The sequence below is a fragment of the Siniperca chuatsi genome, linkage group LG16 (genome assembly GCF_020085105.1).
Source record: "Siniperca chuatsi isolate FFG_IHB_CAS linkage group LG16, ASM2008510v1, whole genome shotgun sequence".
NCBI classification, from domain to species: Eukaryota; Metazoa; Chordata; class Actinopteri; order Centrarchiformes; family Sinipercidae; genus Siniperca; species Siniperca chuatsi.
Window position 1 is genome coordinate 20656490 of NC_058057.1, and position 22196 is coordinate 20678685.

General features: G+C 38.8%; 2 protein-coding genes across 18 annotated transcripts in view; one reads left to right on the top strand and one right to left on the bottom strand.

Moving 5' to 3' along the window:
- Positions 1–2825, top strand: part of lama2 (laminin, alpha 2) — a 189922-nt gene extending 187097 nt beyond the window's left edge. For all 10 annotated transcript variants that reach the window (XM_044168817.1, XM_044168814.1, XM_044168815.1 and 7 more), the window contains 6 exons: positions 120–197; positions 404–482; positions 576–707; positions 882–1012; positions 1429–1648; positions 1791–2825. In XM_044168817.1, the coding sequence (XP_044024752.1) occupies positions 120–197; positions 404–482; positions 576–707; positions 882–1012; positions 1429–1648; positions 1791–1951 (801 nt within the window). In that variant the 3' untranslated portion in view covers positions 1952–2825. The remainder of the gene's footprint in view (positions 1–119; positions 198–403; positions 483–575; positions 708–881; positions 1013–1428; positions 1649–1790) is intronic.
- A 678-nt stretch (positions 2826–3503) lies between these two features.
- rgs6 (regulator of G protein signaling 6) overlaps positions 3504–22196 on the bottom strand; it is a 90218-nt gene continuing 71525 nt past the window's right edge. For all 8 annotated transcript variants that reach the window (XM_044168829.1, XM_044168831.1, XM_044168826.1 and 5 more), the window contains 12 exons: positions 20415–20479; positions 20116–20192; positions 18468–18549; positions 18286–18360; positions 17782–17883; positions 17515–17576; positions 13622–13732; positions 11595–11720; positions 8724–8910; positions 6285–6374; positions 5799–5852; positions 3504–4851 (listed from right to left, as the gene is read on the bottom strand). In XM_044168829.1, the coding sequence (XP_044024764.1) occupies positions 4801–4851; positions 5799–5852; positions 6285–6374; positions 8724–8910; positions 11595–11720; positions 13622–13732; positions 17515–17576; positions 17782–17883; positions 18286–18360; positions 18468–18549; positions 20116–20192; positions 20415–20479 (1082 nt within the window). In that variant the 3' untranslated portion in view covers positions 3504–4800. The remainder of the gene's footprint in view (positions 4852–5798; positions 5853–6284; positions 6375–8723; positions 8911–11594; positions 11721–13621; positions 13733–17514; positions 17577–17781; positions 17884–18285; positions 18361–18467; positions 18550–20115; positions 20193–20414; positions 20480–22196) is intronic.

Genomic DNA, 22196 nt, shown 5'->3' on the forward strand with positions numbered 1-22196 from the left:
TTCTATATAACTGCACATACAAGTAGTTACATTACATGGTAGACTAGTAAAAATAAAATGTTGATTCAAGTTTAAAGGATTGTTTTATTGTTGCATTAATAATTTATTCTTCTTACCAGGCAGACCTGTTAGACGTGGTGGGAGTGCTGTATGTTGGTGGATTACCCAAAAACTACACCTCCAAGAGAATAGGACCGGTAAAAAAAAAAAAAAAAAAAAAAAAGACCCATTCTATTTAGTACTTCAACTAAGAACAGATTATTAATGTCTGTCAGAATTCTGGCCCATTTCTCTGAAAGTGGATATCAGTCAACATGATTTGCAGTTTCACCTGAAGACTTACTGTTACTTACGTACTGTTGAGTGATTGTTAGATTGAACCAAATGTTCTTTCTGTTCCTAGATTCTCTACAGTATCAATGGCTGTATCCGTAACTTTAAGATGGTGGGAGGTCCTGTAAGCACGAAGGCTGCCGCCACAGGTAATGAGTTAACGCGTTACACAATTACCGTAGTCATCAATAATTGGGTTCGAATTGTTGTTTCTTTAGTATTTGATTAACCTCTTTGCCTAGGTCGCTCTGAGGCCGTCATTGAGGACTTTAAATTGAACATGGCCACACCCACCTCTAGTCACATGGTAGGAAGATGCTTTGTAGCTACTGAGACAGGCACCTATTTTGACGGCACTGGCTTCCTGAAAGCAGGTGAGATGAGATGCTGACAAGCCCCCTTGTATGCTGCATTGCATTGTGAAATGTAAACATGAGTTGTGAAATCTTGTCATGGGGTTAGCTAGCAACAACCACCTAACATAACACCAGCGAAAATGTACCCTTTTCTTGTTATAAAGAGGTAAATAATAATCCCTCTCTCTCTAGTGTCTTCTTACAGAGTGGGTCTGGATGTGTCAATTGCATTAGAGTTCAGAACCAGTAGAACCAATGGAGTGCTTTTGGCCATCAGTAATCAAGCCAACGATGGACTTGGACTAGAGATTGTCCAGGGCAAGGTACATAACAATGGTTATAGGAATAGTTCAATATCTCTTGTCTGTTCAATATTGAAGCCCAAAGACTGGAATCGGGGAAACAGCTAGACTGGCTCTGTTCAATCATAACAAAATCTGCTTACCTGCACCCCTAAAGCTCACTAATTAACACATTATATCCTGTTTGTTTAATCCATACAAAAACAACAATTCGCCATTTTATGAAGGGTTTATGTGCCAGAATATTTTGACTGAGTAGTTGCCCCCCTGAAAACAAATAAGTGTACTTCCTAAAATGTCAAACTATTCCTTATAATATATTTTAATTTTTTGAAAGTTTTACAATGCAGATCACATTAGTATATGCAGTATCTATGTACAATATAAATGATAGCTATAGATTGATTTTGTTTCCATATTCCTTCCTGTTCCCCTAGCTGCTCTTCCACGTTGACAATGGAGCTGGACGAATCACAGCGGAGCACATGCCTGAGGGGGAGGGCTTCTGTGATGGCCAGTGGCATTCTGTCACTGCCAACAAGCTTCGCCACAGGGTGGAGCTGGTGGTCGACGGGAAGCAGAGTCAAGCAGAGAGTCCTAACGCACGCTCCAACACATGTGACACCAACGACCCCATCTATGTCGGAGGATATCCTGGTATGACTGCATTCTAACACAATAATACTTGCACAAACAACAAAATTGACATTAATTAACACATAAGAACTGTAGTCTGTAGGTCCTGCTGCTGTGGTAAAAACTAATCACACAACATGTCCCTGTTTTATTTCCCTCGTAGATGGAGTTCGTCAGGCAGTTCTCTCTACCAGCACTTCCTTCAGAGGTTGTTTGAGGAACCTAAAGATCACCAAGGCTTCTACAACCATGGATGTGCACTTCAACAAGGCTCTAGAGATTAAAGGGGTCCAGCCTCTCTCATGTCCTGCTTTAGCTGCCTAACTGGTACCATAGAGCTTCTCCAAGGAGCTGCACTGGGTACAGTTTCTATATAGCAATGTAAATTCATCCTGTTTGTTGAAATAAATTTTGCTGCCAGGTGTGGTCACTGATGAGAATCTCAGTGTAAAGCATGTACCTACTTGTGATAAAATGTAAAGACACATGAAAACATGTGTCTTGCTCCTGTTTGGGGCCAGCAAGATGCAGTTTTCAGAGTGCAAGAAGAAAAACGCTCACCCTGCCTTTATGTACAGTGTTAGGCTGTAGTCAATAAATCTATAATAGCTACAAATTAAGGTCTCTTAAGAGTTTTAAAATGTGTTTCATAGTTTGTCCACTAAGTTTATGTGAAAGACAATATTAGGATTAAGATCTGTGCAGTGGTAAAAGGTGCTCACAGTAAGCTAATTATATTTTGGGGTATGTGTGATTATCCTTCATAAACCATGCTGCCTGAGCCATTTCTCTGCTGATGGTCACTTTTTTCATAAAGGAATAGTTAACACACAAATTAGTATTTTATAGCCATTACCTTCTTTTCAGCCCTCTGCAGCAAAGGGGGCCAGTGATCAAGTCTTTAGAGTTCTAAAAATGACAACAAACAAAACAAACACATCTAATGGCTCTAAAGCCAGAAGAGCTTTGGTCCAAATGTCCAGTATTTACTTCATTACATATAGAGTCCACTTGATTAACCCAGTGACATGAATACAGTAGAAATTATGCCTGTCAATAATGATACTAACTTATGATGGTGAATAGATCAACATTTCACACGCACAAGGTGCAGCTTGTAATGCTGAGATATCAAATTGAAGGTACAAGGTTTCTGCAGTGCATGGCGTGACTGAAATATATTCTTGATAGCATCACACAGATTGTCCTGTCCTCCTTTAAACTGCAGAATGACTAATTACGTTGAAATGCTTTCTCGGAAATAAAGAGAAATCTCTTAACTTTTGAACCATGAGAATGTGTTAGGACCCATAAATATTTGTTTTATACATTTTAGTTAAAAGTAATATTAAAAGGACACTTATTAATAAAATTAAGATGGAAAAGAACCCTGAAGTTGCTTTTTACTGAAACTCCACCAGGTGGTGCTACTATGACAGACTGCATCCAATAACTTACATTAATTCTCAAGTCTTAGACCGCATTCAAACTAATTACGTTTTGGGGATATATGGGTAATGACTTTAATATTAAAGTACTATCAAAGTTATAGTGATAATTTCTATATGCTTGCTATTCTGATTTAATTCAATATTTCTTCTCTATATTGTGTCCAAGTTACCAAGACACAAGAATTAAGATTGAGGCATTTACTTTCCAAATGCACTAGAGGGCTGTATGTGACTACCAAAGAGCAAAGATGTACCTGTTAGACGGAACTGCATTCAAAGTCCAAAAGCTGGTGTTTGGCTCCATTACCCCAGGATTGTTCTGGAAACTTGACATTTCCCCATTTCATTTAATGAAAAGGGGAATTTCTTTGCAGCTCCTGGAGGAATTAACAGACACATATCAAATAATGGGCCAGATCCCTCCCTTTACTGTGCATTCCTCTTTTATTATCATGGTCCTCTTTACATAAGGTGAAAAATGGTTAGAGGTCGGTCGGTCCACTAAACCTTGTGGTCGCCTGCAGTGGAATGTTCAGAAGAACAGAATAAAGCCAAACATAATAACTCACTCATACACCCGTTTTTGTAAAATGATCAACCTGTCCTTACCATTTTTTGGACAAGATTACACCTCTGTCTGTTCAGTGCAGTTGTTAGAGGGCTTTGAGAAATGCTTGCTAAAAATAGACAATTACAGTGGCAATCCATGAAATTTCTTTCCTTAGATCATGTAAGATAATCTAAGAAATAGATAAAGAACAGACTCATTTTGCCAGTACTGTGATGCTTCTTGTTGTCTGTTAATGACTACTGCAGCTGATGGCGCTCTGTCTTTTCAGCCCTTGAAAAACAAACAATATTGCTGCCAGAAATTTTACCAATAGTAATTTCCTGTTTTCCAGGAATGATCAATCTACTGTACCGAGAGCAGGTCAAGGTGTTTAGAGGAGAAATTATACAAATTGTCATCAGTAGTTTTAATCAGTCTGTAATGAGCATAAAAACAGACAGTTTATATAATTGTATGAAATGTAAACACACATTGTAACCAACTAATCCACTTTTAGACACACAGAGGTTGTTAATCTTGTGTCATCCCACATTAGTAGATTGATCAAAAAGCTCTTGTACTACTCCACCTGTTCCACCATTAAAGCAGGAAGTCTGACTGCCATCAATGTGAAGATTGAGCAGTTCAATGGTGCGGATGTTTACTGTGAGCCTCTTTCCCTTATATCATCCTAGTGAATGATGTGAGATAAACAGCTAGCTACAGCATTAATCTAAGTCTCATTTTGACGGCATTCAAGCATTCCGTGTTTATATCACAGAAATGTAAAGCGATAGCCTCTTCAGCTACCATAGTAACATGAGTGTAGATAGTACAGAAAAACAACGAGACAAAACAACAAAGCCTGGCGTGGTGCAGGCTTTTGAGTAGAAACCCCCTAAGAAGAGTAGCATTGTTTGTCCTCTACACTGTGACGGCACTGTCCTGGTGTCAGGTCTGGTGACTTATTGCATGATGTCGGTCCTCTTGAACTGATCTGAGGTGATTTTCAAACGTGGTTGCACTCCAGTCCAGCAGTTTAGGCTTGTTTGTGGTGCCCTCACCTGCCTCCCACAGCCACACCCATATACCCCAGGGTCCTTTTCCACTTGCTCCCCAGGGGTAAGCAGCTCTTCTGGGTATGGTTCCTCCTACTCTTGATCCAGGCCTTGTCAGGACGACTGCATGAGACCCGTCAGTCGTTTACCCGTCAGTGACTTGCCCTGGTAGGAAGCATAGAGAGCAAGGGAGGTGAGGGCAACGGCTGTCAAAATGCCATCAAGTTAAAAGCTTTCCTGAGAATTTAGAAAGAGCAGTGTGGGAAGAAAAGTGACAGAAGCAAGAGACTGGTCTGCAAAAAATATATCAGAGCTTAAGGTAGTGATGTATGGTTAAGTAGATATTAACAAGTGATTGTCAGTAAATGAATAACAAAAGCAGTGATGCAACAAGGAAATGCCATTGTGGACTAGAAGCAAAACATTTATTTATTGATTCTTCTCCTTCGTGCTCATCGTGTGTCTGTGTACGACAAGGCTTCAGGTGTTGATTTGAAAGAAATAACAGCAGTCACTGTTTCATGAGTCATAGTGCAGACAGTAAACAAAACTCTTTACACAAACTACATGAATGAAGCCAATAGTGTGGAGCACAGGGATGTCTTAATCCCCTTATTTGTCTTGGATTTTACATTGTAAAACCCTCCTTTTATACATCTATCCTGCCATCTGCTCTTCAATATTCCTGCAAGCAGTTCTTTGTTCATGGTTATAAAGCTGGACAAATTAATTAGTACGATGAACAACTTGTTCCCCTCAGTCAACTAATCACCAGACCATTCTTTAAAACCAATATTAAGAGAAAGAACATGTCCCCTCAGGGAAGGAGCAAAAGTGCATTAGTTACATTAAATCTTTTAGCTTTCATGATTATAAGAGTGAGCAAAAATAGAAGTAAGCCTGAAAAATACTTCATGACTAATACACTAATAAATAATCATTCTTCTTCTTCTTTGATTTCTTATAAGGTAGTTGTAATTACTAATTCTCCTCCATCACTGTAATATGTCTCTCTTTCTGCTGGGATATGACACAGCAGTGGTGCATACCACAACTCTTTATACTTTAATGAATGCAGTTTAAGAGTTAAAAGCAGGCAATGGGACACTCACCACACTGCGAGTGAACTTCTCCAGGGAGGTGCGTCGCCCCTGCTCTGTTTCAGGCTGGAAAGTCAGAGAGAAAGTAAAAAGGGCGGAAGAGTTCAACATTTCAGTGTTCAAAGCTAATATATTTACATGCATCTCACAAACTTTAACAAATTTGTTCAGATTTCAGAATGCAATTGTAATTTTTGTGGCTCCTTTGAAATTATATTGTTCAACTTTGCATTTATATATGGTTGATAGAAGTTGTCAGAGCAGTTTAATTAATGCAAATATCTTGAATGTTGAGCAGCTTTTAGTATGGCATTATTATATATATATTGGCATTCTCTGAGCACCTCCTGCTTCATGGCTAGAAACCACCAGAGGAACGGTAAGTGAAAGTTGTCTTGTCATAATTTGGGTGAATCAACCCCTTTACAAAGCAACTTTGGTGAATAGACTTAAGTTCCTGCAAATTTAGCCACAGGATGATGACAGACACACGCTTACTTTCTTCCTTGCCATCAGCAGGTCCTGGTACACATTGGAGCGCAAGAAGCGTGTATAGCTGTCACTTTTCATCAGCTTGTAGATGTGGTCCTGAATGGAGAGAGTGAGAATAAGAGGCATAAAGAGAAGACACATGGGTGTAAATGTTTGCCTGAACATGGTGGATAATATATATGGCTCTGTGTTAATGATGTACAAAACTTGCAAACTCAGTCAGAGTAAACTAAACGAGACAGTCACTGAGGAAAAAAAAAAAGATGGTGTCAGTATGTTGCCAACTCACTGACAGGAGAAATCTTTTCTTTTTTAACTCTTCCCTTTTAAGCCTGTAACAGGAGAGGAAATTTGCCGCTCAACCCCCAACACTTCTTTCCACCAACCTTATCTATCTCCCAGCGAGGCATATTCTCTAGAAATCACTCTATAATATAAACCCATTTGTTATTGGTGAAGCGTGTAAGAAAGACAAATGGGGCAGACAACACTGACGATCACCTTAAGATAAATTAAAAAGGTGATATATCCAATCTGAATGGCACTTAGAAAATTTTCCTGCAGTGTGAGAGAAGGTGGGGGAACTGGGCTTTGTTACTAACATATATACACTGGCCTCAATAAGAAAGAATGCCAATAGGAGTATAGGTATGTGGCTGAGAAATCTTGTTCCACATTTTGAGAGTTAGCTGAGAAGAGTGATACCACTCTTGTGTCTTTATGGTAAATATGTAGCTACAGCCAGCAGCCAATTAGCTTAGGTTAGCATAAAGCTGGGCCATGAAATAGTCCGGCACATGACCCCTCATAAAAATACAAATTGTCATCATACTTTCATTAGTTTCTTAACGTATTAATTTGTGACCTTCAGAGGCGCTGGTAGGAAGATTTTGTTATGTTATCTTTGGAGAGAGCTAGGCTAACTGTTTACCCCTGTTTCCAGTCTTTATGCTAAGCTAACCAGCTGACTATAGTTTCATATTGGCCATATGCAGACATGAATGATATTGATCTTATCTACTTCTCAGCAAGAAAGTGAATAAGTGTTAAAAAGTTTATAAAATTTTGATTAGTGTTTTAATGTCTAATACTGCATTTCATATCCAATTTCTTTATGTGTGCATTATGTAAAAACACTGTGTATGAAGTGTGCTATATAGCTAAAGTTCCTTTGGGGGCGCCCCGCTAGCTCACCTGGTAGAGCGTGTAGGCGGAGTCCTTACCACAGCTGCCGGGCTTCAAATCCAGCCCGGGCCCTTTGCTGCATGTCGTCCCCTCTCTCTCCCCTGCCTTTCCTGTCTCTTTCTACTATCACTGTCCAATGCAGCAGAAATGCCACATGCCTGTTCTCTTGTTCTGCTAACTCTTTTTTTATTATAAACAATCAGACATGTTTGGTCAAACTGAGAAGTTTAATTACTGTGTTTTTTCGATGGAGTGTTACAGTATTTCGTGTGTATGCAGTTTGCACATTAACTTCTTTCAGATTATTGGAGGTGCAACTTTGGAGTTTTTTTCTATTTTTTAATGTCCAGCTTCCAAGCTTGCAAGCCTTCTTCTAACTTATGCGCCTTAAACACTGTAGTCTATTACAGTCTACAGTGTTAAAGTATTACCAACCAACATTTAACTGACCAATATGTGATACTGTAACTGTATTACTTAGAATATACCCCAGCCACCCCCCTCCCCCACGGAACATAGCACAGGAAAGGGGGTATAGATAGATGGATATTATGTGAGGACACATAAGTGGCTAGTACAATATGAAGGCCAATTATGGTGTGAGCTCAGAATCGTGAATGGATGTCTCTTCATTCCTCCCTCTCTCTACTGTATTCAACTTCTATCTGTCTCATACATTTTGAACTTGTTAAATGCAGTAAGTGTGCAGAGGTCCACTCCTTAGCCAGTGTTTTCTGTATATTAAAAAGGCAGCGGGTGTATTATTTATGTGCATTATTGAATTTCAGTTTAGCCAGACGGCTTAACCTTTCAGCTGACAGGTGGGAATGAGGAGGTTTGGTTCTTGCATCGCTAAAAGAGACTGTATGGCATTTTAAGTACATGGATCATTTTCTCGCTCACTCTTTTAAATGTAATATATAAATGTGTGTCAGTTGTAGATATTGTTATGTCTGTGTGTGGGTGAGGGAGTTAGAGGTTTTAAAGGGATGTCCCCTCAATTTTACTGTGAAGTGTTTCATTAAAACTGGGAATGTTAATGCTGGAGTCCCTGTAGGGTTTATAGTGGGGTCCACAGCAAAATGAGTACTTTAATATCATTGTTATTGCACTTTAGAAGCCTGTATAAATGAAAATATTTGACTGGTTTGATGACTGAGTTCCAAATGTAGTTTTAGGTATTAATAACTTGTTAAAAAGGATGTCAAAAAACATCTTCCAATGGGATAAATTTACCTGAAGTGTCTTGTCTGTTCTCACCTGTGCGTCCTCATAGCTGTATCGTCCGGGGTCTTTCAGGTTCTGACTTGTGCGTTCGTAGCTGTGGGAGTCCAGGTTGATGGCGCTGGGTGCTCCCTCCGCCAGGAACTCTGCCCAAATTTCCTGCGCCCTCTGTGCCACGTCCTGCTGGGGAATCCTCTTCAGGTCCTGCACCGCCAACCAGAACCTGCAATACAAATCAAATTCCCCTCAGATAATTATTTGACTCAAAGGCCCAGTGTGTAGGATGTAGTGGCATCTAGCGGTGAAGTTGCAGATTGCAACCAACTGATTACCGCTTGCCTTCCAAGCGTTTAGGAGAAACTATGGTGCCCGCTAAACTTGCGCAAAAAGCGAAAGGCCCTATCTAGAGCCGGTGTTTGGTTTGTCCATTCTGGGCTACTGTAGAATCATAACAGTTCAACATGGCAGCCTCCATAGAAGGGTGGTGTGTAGATGGTAACCCTAGATTTGCTGAAACTCTCGCGAGATTTGTATGCATTGTTTCTTCAGGACTTTCAGCCAGTTGACCGCTGTTTGTGTCCCGTGTGAAAACAAAAGTCAACGTTGACTAGTTATCTTAACCCAAACCATTATCTTTTCCTAAAAGTCAACAGTGACTTTTGGTTTCACACAATCTGTAATATTCACAGATTAAAAGCTACCAGCCGTCGGCCCAGTAACTCTTCAAAAAGACATGACGTGTGAAACCTGTGGAGATAAAAAAGTATTCCAATAGCCACATTTAACATTTTAAGGCATTAATTTTAGATAATTACTGACTTTACTCCAATATTAGTTTGTATCTACTGTATATTGATCTGTAGACTGGTTCAGCAATATAGAGAGAGAAACACCTCTGGGGTCTCCTTCTCGCTCACTCACTCACTGTCACTCGCTCCGTCAGTAGTGCTCTTCCAAAAGTTCCCTCATAAAAGCAAAAGCAATTAAAGATCCAGAAAAGAGGAACGGGGGGGGTGTTGGTGATAAGGGTGTATGCTCTCTCTCTCATACTTTGTGTGTCTTATCTCCCTCTGTAGCTCAGAGGTATCACCAACCTCCATGTTATCTCTCACAGTTCATTCCCAGAATCTATTATTCCTAACAGGTAACAAGTTTTCACTCTCTCTCGCTGGCTTTTAGAGATGTGCACTCCTCCTCTCACTCAAACACACCCACTTATTGCTGCTCTGCTGCATAAAGGCCTAAACACGATGTAGTCCATGAATCTGTACGTCTAAATGAAGGATGAATCTAATATTTGTACTGTGAATCAATAAACAATTCAGCAACTTCATTAAATTACAAGAAAAGACACACTTGTATATTAGTACACATACAAGCACAGACACACTTCATTTATGGGATATGAGTGATTAGCCATACTGTTGCTGTTTGCTACTTGTATGTTATCTTTGGATGCTGGGGGGGTTGGATGTGTATGAATGTCTGAGTGTTGTTTTGGGGGTTTATCTCATATGGAGAGACGATGACAGTGAAAGGATAAACGGATTTTGCAAAATTCAAGCAGTTTCTAGTCTTGACTGCCCATACAGAAGAGATGCCATCTCTTTTTGTTTAATCTACAAACAAACAGAAATGTAAAAACAACAATTTGTGGTTTTACTGAGAGTTACATGCTGTAACCACGTCTTTGAGAAAGACAGCCGTGAGCAGAGTTGCTGCACAGAAGTGCTGGTTGGATGGATAAACTGTTGTCAAGAAATAGTTACAGTGTAACTCCCCCTAAAACCACAACTGTTATTTTCACATTTCTGTTTACGTTCGGATTAAACAAACAAGATACAAGCTCTAGTGGTGTTGGTAGGTGTATCATTGACCTTTGGAGGGAGCCAGGCTAATTGTTTCCCCCTGCCTCTTTATGCTAAGCTAGGCTAATTGCGGCTTGGCTCCAGCTCCATACTTAACACAAAGACATGACAAGCTAGTTTTTTCTTGCCACTGTCGCCAAATGCTTGCTGATGGTGGGATTTGTTGGGTCTCTGTTAATAATATTATAAAGAGTACGGTCTAGACCTGCTCTATAGGAAAAGTGCAATGAGATAACTTCTGTTATGAACTGGCACTATATAGATACAATTAAATGAATATTGTGTGTGTGTGTGTATTGTCAAAATGTCGAACTGATACTTCAACTTCTATTTTTATGCATTTTACATACCACACAAACCAAAATTGATTTACATTTATATTGTATTGATTCTAGGTACTCATATAGCTCTTTGTTATTTTCTACCATTTTTCAACAGGGATCAGTGAAGTTTCATTTTATCTAATCTTTTCACATAACTTTTTTCCACTATTGCTGTGAATATTTCCACCATGCAGATTTGTTCTTAAGTGATACATTCCTTTCAAAGAAACCAGTTATAGGTGTATCTTGCTGAGCAAAACTCAAAGTAATTATACTTCCAAGTGCAAAGATAATCTGTGTAACAATGAAGCTCAACAGGATCCTTTTTCCTACTCCTTTTCTTCCTCAAGTTTTGTGTTCGTCACATTAGATTTCTGTGAGTGGCACTCTTTTCTTTTGGAGGTATTGGAGATCTGTACCTTGAACACACAAACAACTGGAAAGTGGAAAATCTTTCACTTGTGATTTGTTTCTTCCCATGTTTACAGTGTGCAAGTGGGTAGAAATGGTAGGCTGGAACAAAAGGGATGCCAAAAAGAAATCTGTTTTCTGGCTATTTTCAGAGCACTGAAAGCTTTTGAATAACTGTCATAGTCAGCGAGTTGAATTTTTCTAATGGAGAAAAAGCCTTCCCCTTTGCCATTTTCATGAACTGGCAAAAATCATCATAACATAAAAATGTTGGAGATGATTACTGAAGCATCTTGTGTGCTCACCGCAGGTTTTCTGAGCTAAACTCTGACTTGAGGAACTTGAGGAAGAGCTCCTGTCCTGCCGGGTCCTTCAGGGCCTCCTCTAGAGAGAAACCCCACTTCTTCACCCGCTGTTGACTGGGCTCCTTACTGGGAGAGATGGGAGAGAGAGAGATAGTATAAACATCCACCCGAAGCTTCAGCAGGGAGGAGAAATGCTCAGAGTGGTGAGGGCTGACAGATAAATACAGGGGAAGGCCTAAGACATTAAAACCTAAAATTCGATTGGTCTCAGACATCTTAAAAAGACTGATGTTGATGTGATATTAGTGTCTGGAAAACTGTGCATTATGATTATGAACATTCATCTGAAATCCAATCATTTTAATTTCCGCTGGGAATATATTTTCTCCTATCCTGCAATTAATCAATCCAGCTGAATTATTAAGCTACATTAGGCACAATGATTATACATCTGCTCTAATTAATTCCTGCATAATTCAGGCAGGCCAGGAGGGCAGAGCATAGTACAACTTATTGAGAGCTGCAACCGCTCTCTCTAAGAGGTAAAACGTCAGTAATACAGTTCATTAGATTCATATCTCTGAATAACATTTCAATGGATGATCAATAATTTGACATTGTCCAATATTTGTCTGTAGCACATAGGTGGATTATTTGATTTGGATTGAATGATTAAGCTGAATTTTCTAAACAAATTCAAAAAATGGCCAATCACTAGTAAAAGTAATTACCTATAAATATCCAGCGCTGGACTCAGTACTGCTGTTAAATCACACATAATTCTACCACAGTGATCTCAGTTCAATATACTATTTCTAAAAAAACAGACTGATTGATTTTTTTTTTTTCCACTGGTTTTTAGAATTCAATAAAATCACGTTTTGGTGGACTTTCTTTTTTAGCATGCACCACTGCAAATTTCATCATACACACCTGATGTAGTTTAAAAGAGTACTCATTGTTAGACTCAGGATGGACAGTTTAAAAAAAAAAAAAAAGGATAAAAATTGATGCTGCAGCCCCAGAGATATCGTCTTTTCCATGTATTCTTTTTCCTTGTGAAAACCTGGCACCTACATTACCCACAATGCCACTCAACTGCTGACAGTTCGGTCTGAGATTCATAGCAGCTAATGTAGCTTCAAAGTGCTAGCGTCAAGCAGAGATGAGGAACGGGCTACAGAAGTCTGGTAAGCTCACCTCTTTCTAAATACACACAGATTTTTTTCATTTTCAAACTTGTGGTCTTCAGTTGCCTCAAGTGACTTCACACAGCTCCCTCTGGAGCCAGAAAAGGCTTTATCCAACTCTTTTCACACATGCAGTAGTACTCCCAGTACTCCAAAGACCTGTAAACACACTTTGATGTGTAAAATGGGTGGAGTTCCCCTTTAAATGCTTGAGCAGCTGAGAATATTTTCAGCCAGAGATGAAAGTAAGGTGACATGAACAGTCTGAAAGTGACATTTACATCACGTGAAATGTTTGTCTTTCCACAACAATTAATTATAATGCCTAGTGCCCGGTAAAGAAAACTTCTCCAGTAGACCCTCATGTATTTTGTAGTGAGTGAAAGGCCTTTTATTTTTCCCCAAGCACCTAGTCACTTGCCAACAACTTTATGAATGATAGCAAAATGAGGTGCAACAGCTTATTTTCTGTCAGTGTAGTAATTCTTTCACTGGGTTTTACATGAATTTTATTTTGGTGTGTAAGTTATTACACACACAATTAGGCACAAAAAGACAACAAAAATGCAATTACTTCCAGCCAAACAACAAAGCAGAAAACAATACAACCCTATAGCACAGCACTGATTTTTTACATGTTTTGGTAATCAAAATTAATCAGCATATATCAACATTCAATTCAAGAAGGCCATGATTATCCCAATCCCTGTACCACATAAACATTGTTTTGCAGTTTGTATCTGACTTTGATATGTAACTTGCCAGTTGAACTATGAAATGAAGAGAAAATGTTCACTGGCTGTGAAAGTGAAACTGCTGTGGTTTCTGGTTTTGTACCTGGCCTCCAGATCCCAAAGGGAGGGATCATCGCTGGTCCATGGGTTGGACGGTTCCGGTGCCGTCACAAACGGGTCATACTCCATGAACTGCTCAGTGTAGCTTATCAGACTGACACACAAAGATACACACACAAACAAGGGACAGAGGATAGAAGAGGTTGAGGGCATAGCTCGTCAAACGTTTAACAGTGACATTTTGACCATTCGTTTGATGAGATCAGTATTTCCTCCGTTTACCTGATAATAATCGTGACTTGATAGTTTTCAGAAGCAAATTGAGTTAATTATGTAAAAAGAAATCGGAACATCTGTTTTGATCAAAATCACCAAAGCTCAGATGTGAACCTGCTACTTCTCTTTGATAGTCTGAGACAAACAAGAACTGAGAGACACAGTGAAGCAGAAAGCGCATCAACAACAGCAGGGCTCTGAAAATGTTTGAAAATGTTACTGCTCACAGTTTAAACAATACCTCGAGAATGTATTATAACACAACGTGGTTTCTTTCCTACACGTTGGCCACTGTAGAATCCCTCCATAACATACAGTATCTGTACTGCAGCTATAACACCTTTGACCACTAAAAAACAAAACAAAAAACCCACCTACTATAACAATAATGTGTGTCATGAATCAACTGATTATGCCAGTTCATGGCTAACATCTTCATGTTGTTTAAAGAAGAACAAAATGTAAATTTCCTCAACATTTCCTCTGAGACAGGGAGCAATATAACCTTTGCAGTGCAAAAAGTAAAAACCAGGACCAGGCAGAAGGAGTTCAGTGCAGTTTTGTTTTATATTTAAACTACAGTATACCTCCTGCAATCTTTCCATTCACATGTTATTGCACTAGAGAATATAAACTCTACATAAAACATTAGCGGGACCACTTAATAGGTGTTAGGAAAACTGTTGAGGTCTTTGGACCTAAAGAGACACCTGAAACTTTGAATCAGGCCTGTAGAGCTTATAAACTAACAAACACCCAATTCTATCCTACACCATCAGCAATAGAAATTAACTAATCAGTCAACCAAGAAACTAAACTAAAACCAATACTCAATTAAAGAGAGGATGTCAGACAAAGACAATGGATAAAACATGAACAGTACAGTGTACAACAGCCTGGCAAGAAGAGAATCAGGACCACGGACAGCAACAGCATGAACAGAATCCATTGCAACCAGCGCTCTTGTTTGTTTGGGTGTTCATGTGCAATTCTGAGCTGTGCATAAGTTTAGTTGCAAGAAAGTCATTTTGTTAGCACAAAAAAAGCTTTAATCATTGAGCCATCATTGAGATTTAAGAGCATCTAGAAACCGATGAATAAGCCCAAACAAGGACAAAATCATGAGCAAAATGAATGTTTTAAACCCACAAGAGGGAATTATGTCACTAGATTTAGACAACATGTAAGACTATCTTTGCTCACTATCTTCAAAGCTTTGAACTTTGGTAGTTTGCATCCCTAGCATGAAACCTCCAACCCAAAGAACAGTAAAAATCTATATAAGTAGAAGTGAAGCGTCATTCTGTGAGAGCCCACCTTTGACTGTGCATCATTAAGCTTCTTCCTGTGTGTATCTATCAGCTTTTATTATTATTACTATTATTTATCTAAAAAGACTTTTCAAGTGCTCAGATGTGCTAAACCAGCTGTAGGACATTATAAAAGTAGTTTTCAACTGGATTTTGCACTCATAAGTTTATATGAATCTGTACTTGTGCATATGGAAGTATGTACACACTGTTGAGACTGCAGAGACCAATTCAGACACTAAAGTAAAAGTAAACCAAGCATCAAAAAGTGCTGTACACCCACATGTTAGGAAATGATTTTCTACCAGCAGTCAACACATTTATCATATATTTTGTTCTGCAATTATTTTGTTTCAACAGCAGCTCAATCTTACTTTAATAGCTGGAACTTTGACAGAAAACATTCCAACCGACAGTACTGTCATAAGCTTACTGACCCAAAAAGTGATTATATTTGACAAATTATTCCTAATGTGAAGTGATTAAATAAATATATGATACTGGTAGTTTTGAATGTTATTGTCAAACGTGATCGATGTTGTTTGTCACTGTGTTTCTTGCAGTGTTTGGATAAATGCCCCAAACTATCCGCTCTGTGGAGCACCAATTAAACTTAGCTCTGTGAGTGAAGTCAGGAGGTTAAAGGGTCAGGGAGGCAGAGCAGCGCAGCAGTAATCACAGTTTTCTGCTCTGCTGGGAAGCTGTCCTGACTGACTGAGCAGAGGATGGGACTTGTCGGGCAAGCGAACACAGGACTCTGTCTGCCACACAGGAGGGATAGGGACTAGAAACACATGCACACATGTGCTTTGTGTCTTTCGTGCACTACGGAGAAGGTAGACAATGTAACAAGAACACCTGTACAGCTTAATGCAATAACCCCACAATAAATCTAATATTTGTGAAGCACTTATTGATGTTATCCGACAGTTTGCTCTGACCATAACCATTTCTACTTGAATGCCTGACCCCAACTAAGTGGGAAGGATACTCAGTGCAAACACTTCTTTAAGTTTTATTCAAACAAGTGAAAAATCTGCCTGAATAATAAGATTTTCTAAAGCAAATTAACTTGATTAATTTACTTAATTTTCTCAATTCTAGTGCAGCGAAACGCTGTATGTGTAGGGTTTACTTCAGTTGTGATGATTATAAAAGACAAAGAACACTGAATGCACTTTTGTCCAACTCAAGATTTTACTGTCATGATCAGGAAGCTGAACAGTATATGGAAAGTCTCTGACTATAATAAAGCACATAGCTCACTTATATAGTCATGTCCTACAGATCTAAATATACCCCCTTCTCATATCCTTATTAAGTCATATTCTGTAGATCTAAACAAGGGGCCCCTCTGGTAACATATACAAAGAGGGCCTTATGTAGGTGAGAGTTTTGTGTTAATGTTCATATTAGTGTTTGTGTGCTGTCCATATATTTGGACAAATTATATTTTGATGGTTTGGCAACATTGTTTTTGAAACTTTCATGCCAATAAAGGAGTCTTACTGTAAGAATCATGAGGATACCAAGGCACCAATAGTAATATACAGTACATCCATCACTAGTATTCCTTAAAACAAGTGGATTTCTAATGGCAACAGTTTGAAATATTCCTACTGTAATGGAAGATTTCCTTTCACTTATTTTAATTAAGTACATTTTTAGCACTGTAGACAGAAATTACTTGATAAGATGGAGATTTTTGCAGTGCCCATAGAGCATTTCTGGATCTTATAACCTCACTTCAATTATTTAATCCTGGTTGCTGGACCCCATTTTAAAGTGTTAGGTTAGGTAAGGCAGCCCTTATTTGTCTGTTTTCCATGGGCTGCCACACAGATGGGAGTGACATGCATGTTGAGTGACATGAGCTGGCCTGTGCCTTGCCCGTGGCCCCCTATTTCAAATTGTCAAACTGATGGGGTGGGGGGAGCAGGAAAATCCAGAAAGAAACCACAACCTACTTAGCCTGTAATCCCAACCCAATTCATCCCCAAACAACAACAGCACAAATGCTGTGGAATATAAGCTCTTACTTACACTCTACTTCCAAATGACAAACTGAAACCACCACAGGTTCATATGGGGTGTAAAAACCAAATTACCTCCATCTGCCACTGCTCTAGTACAGATAGTAAAAGGGAAGTAAGTAGAGCACAGGTTTGCCCGATTATAAATGGTCAGAGAGAGCACAGCAGATGGAAAAGCAGGCAGGCGGCCTCTTTATGAGAAACGCTGGTGTCTCCTTCTCATCTAACATAATGTGCAGACTGGAAAAATAAAGATTAGACATGCTCTTCACGATGTGCAGTATTGTAAGTGCAGCCGAGATGTGAGTTTCCTGTACCTTTCAGCAACTTTAGACATCTTCAAACAGTGACGATCTAGCTGGGTGTTCAGGAATAAGATCTGAAAGAGGAGATGGCAGGAGTCAGTGTTTGTGTATGCTGTTTTTGTAAGAGAATAGCAAACAAAATAGTATAATAAATGCCTTGAATTTTCTAAAATATCAGTGTATGATTGCAGCAAACAAGTACCTCGATATTACTATAATAAACAAACAAGATCATGGTTTGACTTTTCAACAATGCACAACATTTGGACAGATTTATACCTCTTTCTCCACATCCTCCTTGGTGCCTTTCCTGCAGTGGTGCGAGGGAGTATGTATGGGACTCTGAGACTGTGTTCCCTCCTCCACCAAACCATACACTGACTGGGCCGAACAAGATGAGACAGGAGAAGTGGGAGAGGTAATAGAGAGTTGGAAAGCATACTTATTATTTTCTTGCAGAGTAGATAAGGCATGAAAACAGACGCCAAGAAAGCCACAGTACACTGTGTTGTTAAAATTTAAGGGGTAAACTGATTCATCATCACTTTTATGCAAGCAATCATTTTTGAACAGTGATGATATGATTAAGTTTTTTATCAACTTTTTGACTATTTTTCCATGTGCACATTTATTTGTAAACAGATACCGGTAAGTGAAGGTTTTATAAAACTACTTTTTAAAAAAAAAGGAGCTTTTCTTTCATTTTCAAAACCTTGGAAGACCTTCACCTTCAAGGACATCAAAAGGGTCTAAGCATCACATACTTGTCATTGGAGCTTATACCTTCTTAACTCTATGAGGGTTCTTCATGCGTCTACATTTCCTGATGTCCATCTCTGTCGTGTTAACACATCCAGGCTGGAGAAAACACGAGCAAAAAACATTATTGCAGGCAACACTGAAAACCCAAGAGAGCTGTGAAGAGATAGAAAAGAGACAGTATGTGGATGGAAGATGAGGCCTACCACAGGTCTATGGACATCCCAGAAGGCTCTCTCCTGGCTGTCAAGGATCTTCCTCTCAGTTTTATCCTTTTTCCTGTCGATCCTGCAGATGAGATCAGTCAGTGAGAGAAATACAGCTTTCCCGGCATTAGCATTAGAAGTGGCAGTTGATTTAGGATGAAAGGTTAAGAAGGGGAGAAAGATAGGCTTTATAATCTCGAGCCTATATGTTCGTCAGTTTTTAACAATATTGACGCTCCTGTCCTTGCAGGAGTTGCCGTTGGACACTGTGGTTTCCTCTGTGGACAAATCTACTGCAAGGACATAATTTCTTTGTGCAATGCTGATCATTTGGTGCTGTTCAAATAATCAAACCTGCGTCCACATCGGCGTCTTTATTTGGAAATGTGGGCTACACATGTCTTGATAGAATGGCATAAACAATAACATCTGCTACCATAATTTAACCAATAGTCGAAAGTAACTAAACACATATACTCAAGTACTGTACATAACTACAATTCTAAGGTACTTTTACTTCACTTGACTATTCTTATTTTATACTGCTTTATACTTTTACTTTACTACATGTCCTTTATACTTCATTACATTTATTTGACAGCTATAGTTACTGGTTACTTCTCTTATAAAATATTTGTCATGAACTACCCAACAGTGGTTAAAATTGACCAACCATGACCAACTGCAACAGTAAATTGGTATTTACACATAAAAGCATCAAAAATGATAATCCAATAATATAATGTGTAGTAATTGAACGCTAAGAGACATTTGAAGAGTACTTGACACAGATGAATACTTGTAATAGTATTTTTAGTGTGTTATTGCTACTTTTACTTAAGTATCTGAAAACTTCCTAGCCACTTTATTTGTACAGCTATACACTCTAATGCGATCCAGTACAACAGCTCTGCCACATATTCTACCTTTGCTAAGCTTACATTGGCCACTTTCCGAGAGGTGTTAATTCATCTATATGTTTATTATTAAGGTCGTAGTAAGTGGTGGTGTTGTACTGGACTGCATTATATTGACAGATGTTTCTAATATTCTTCCCCCCTCATGTTTGTAAATGAGGTGGGCAACACATTAGAAACACCTCAATATAATGCAGTCCTGTTCAACACCATTGCAAACTACATCCTCAATAATAAACATATTTAAATTAATACTTCTCTAAGAGTGTAAATCAAAACTGAACATGATTATCTTTGTACAGGTAAAATTATGGTTTACCTGTTGTATTGGATTGCATTCGATTTTACAGGTGTAAGGAATAAAGTGGGCGCTGAGTGGAAATCTTGATGTTTACATATTCATAAAGGGGATCTCCCAATTGTAACCCATTGAAAAATAGATAAAGCAATATCAAGATCATGCTCCCTTGATAAAAGAACATAGTTCTGTGTGACCACCGGCTTTTTAGAAATGTTGGTCACACAGACCAGAAACCAATCATCAAAAAGGAGCTGCATGCAATTGGCACAGTCAGTGTTTTTAATGGAATCTGCCAGAAACACTCACTGCTCATGATATGGGAGGTAACACTGAAATTATACTGTACTGTTTATCGTTTACTTTAGGAGTGAATGACATCACTGCGTGCATTGTAGTTTCATGTGTTTCCGTGGTAACAGAGCGCACTTACTTGACCTGGGCCTCAGCCTGCATGTAGATAAACTCCCACTTCCTGGCAAAGGCTCTCTGCAGCCTGGCTAGGTTCTCCTGTTAGAGAGAAGAGACACGGAGACATATTATGATCAAAAATCTCCAAGGAAAAAAAATGAAACAAAATAAAATTCAATGTTAAGATATTTCACAGTTTTAAAGTTTGACTCCGTTCTGAGATGCAATGAGACCTTTAGGAGGTTGTGTTTTTCTGCCCCAAGATTGACACACAGATCAATACTAAGAAGTAATAGCTTAGAGGAACAGTCGAGCACTCACCGCCTCATAATCAGCCAGCTCCAGCCTGGTTTTATTCTGCATGGTCCGCTTGCACAGGTAGATAGCTGAGAGAGAGAGAGAGAGAGAGAGAGAGAGAGAGAGAGAGAGAGAGAGAGAGAGAGAGAGAGAGAGAGAGAGAGAGAGAGAGAGAGAGAGAGAGAGAGAGAGAGAGAGAGAGAGAGAGAGAGAGAGAGAGAGAGAGAGAGAGAGAGAGAGAGAGAGAGAGAGAGAGAGAGAGAGAGAGAGAGAGAGAGAGAGAGAGAGAGAGAGAGAGAGAGAGAGAGAGGGAGGATCGAATACTTGAATTTAACAGTATATGCATTCTGCTCCCTCCATTCATCCACTCATCTCTCATCCCCTATGCACCTGCCTCACCTCTCCTCACCTCCCATGGTGTGAGAGTATAATCAGTTTCGGAGGCCGCCTGTCCACCTATCTGTTCCTTTAGGATTATGAGGTGGAGTGTGAAGAAGCGCTCAGCCCTAAACTCCAGCCTCTGTGACGGGATGAAGGGCAGGAAGTGGAACGGTGACTGACTAATCCTGTCGACTAGTCCTCTCTACAGCGGAGAGTACAAGTAGTGCTACAGTACATAGCTCAGTGTGAGGTTATTTGTTTTTATATACACAGGTAAAACCTGATATGTAGTGTGTTCACACTGCCAGGTCAGCTTTTATTATTATGTGCTTTTGAATGCCAGTATATCTATATACTAAAAAATAAGACTGAGGATACCAGTAGATCTATTATTTTGTGCCAATATTTGCTACATGTAAAGTTGGTTATTTCCAGGCCAAATATAAGTATTAGTATTAGAGGTATAATCCTTAAGATTTTCATGAAATCAAACCCCATTGTTGATACTATTTATGGTTTGCAATATCCATTTAATGTATTTATCTTGTGTAATTACCTCCTTATAAAGGTAGTTTTCATTATTAGTGGCAGAGTCCGCCATTCCCACATGGGATTTAAATTGTCTTAATGTTTCCTCAGAATTTATTTCTGCCAATATGTAAAAACCTCTAAAAACAGAATATTCAGGCCAAGATGGGATGCTACAACAAACCCAAAATGATAAAAACATTTTTATTGTTAGCTACTCTTTTGCTAGCTTAGACCTTATTAAAAATAAACTCCGCTATGCATTCAGTCTTTAAATGAAAGTTACAAAAACATAATTGTGCAGTTAAAGGAATACATGAAATTGAATTGAAAGTTTGCCTCACAGTTTTTGTGCGTGTGATCAAGTAGAAATGTGCAACCATATCAGATGTCAACTGAATGACATGGTTGATATTCACATGTTTATACAGTTAAAGGTGAGTATAGGTCATATGCAAACAAACAAATTGGACTAGCCCTATGAAATATCTAATTTGGTTTGCCACATTTCATAGCTTCACCTATTAATCACTATTAAACCTGTGCATGTAAAGTAGAAATTGAGACAATTATCTATACAGTCAAGTTATATAGGTATAAAAGATGAACATTGTGGGAAGTGAGTTAAGTTCTACAGCCAAGCCGTAAATATTAGATTAAATATTATATTATATACAAGAATACGTTTACTTTCTTTATTTAATTAGATGTTGCTTAGTGAAGATAAAAAGAAGATTTGTAAAAGACATCTTCTAAAGTGCTCCAGTGGATCCAGATTGATCCCTAGATTGGGTCCAAATATAGAGGAGTAAGTCTTACAGTTGTGTATAGTTTTAACAGTATTCTGCAACACTTGCTGTGAATTTAATTTACAGACTGAGTGCACCAAAAACATTT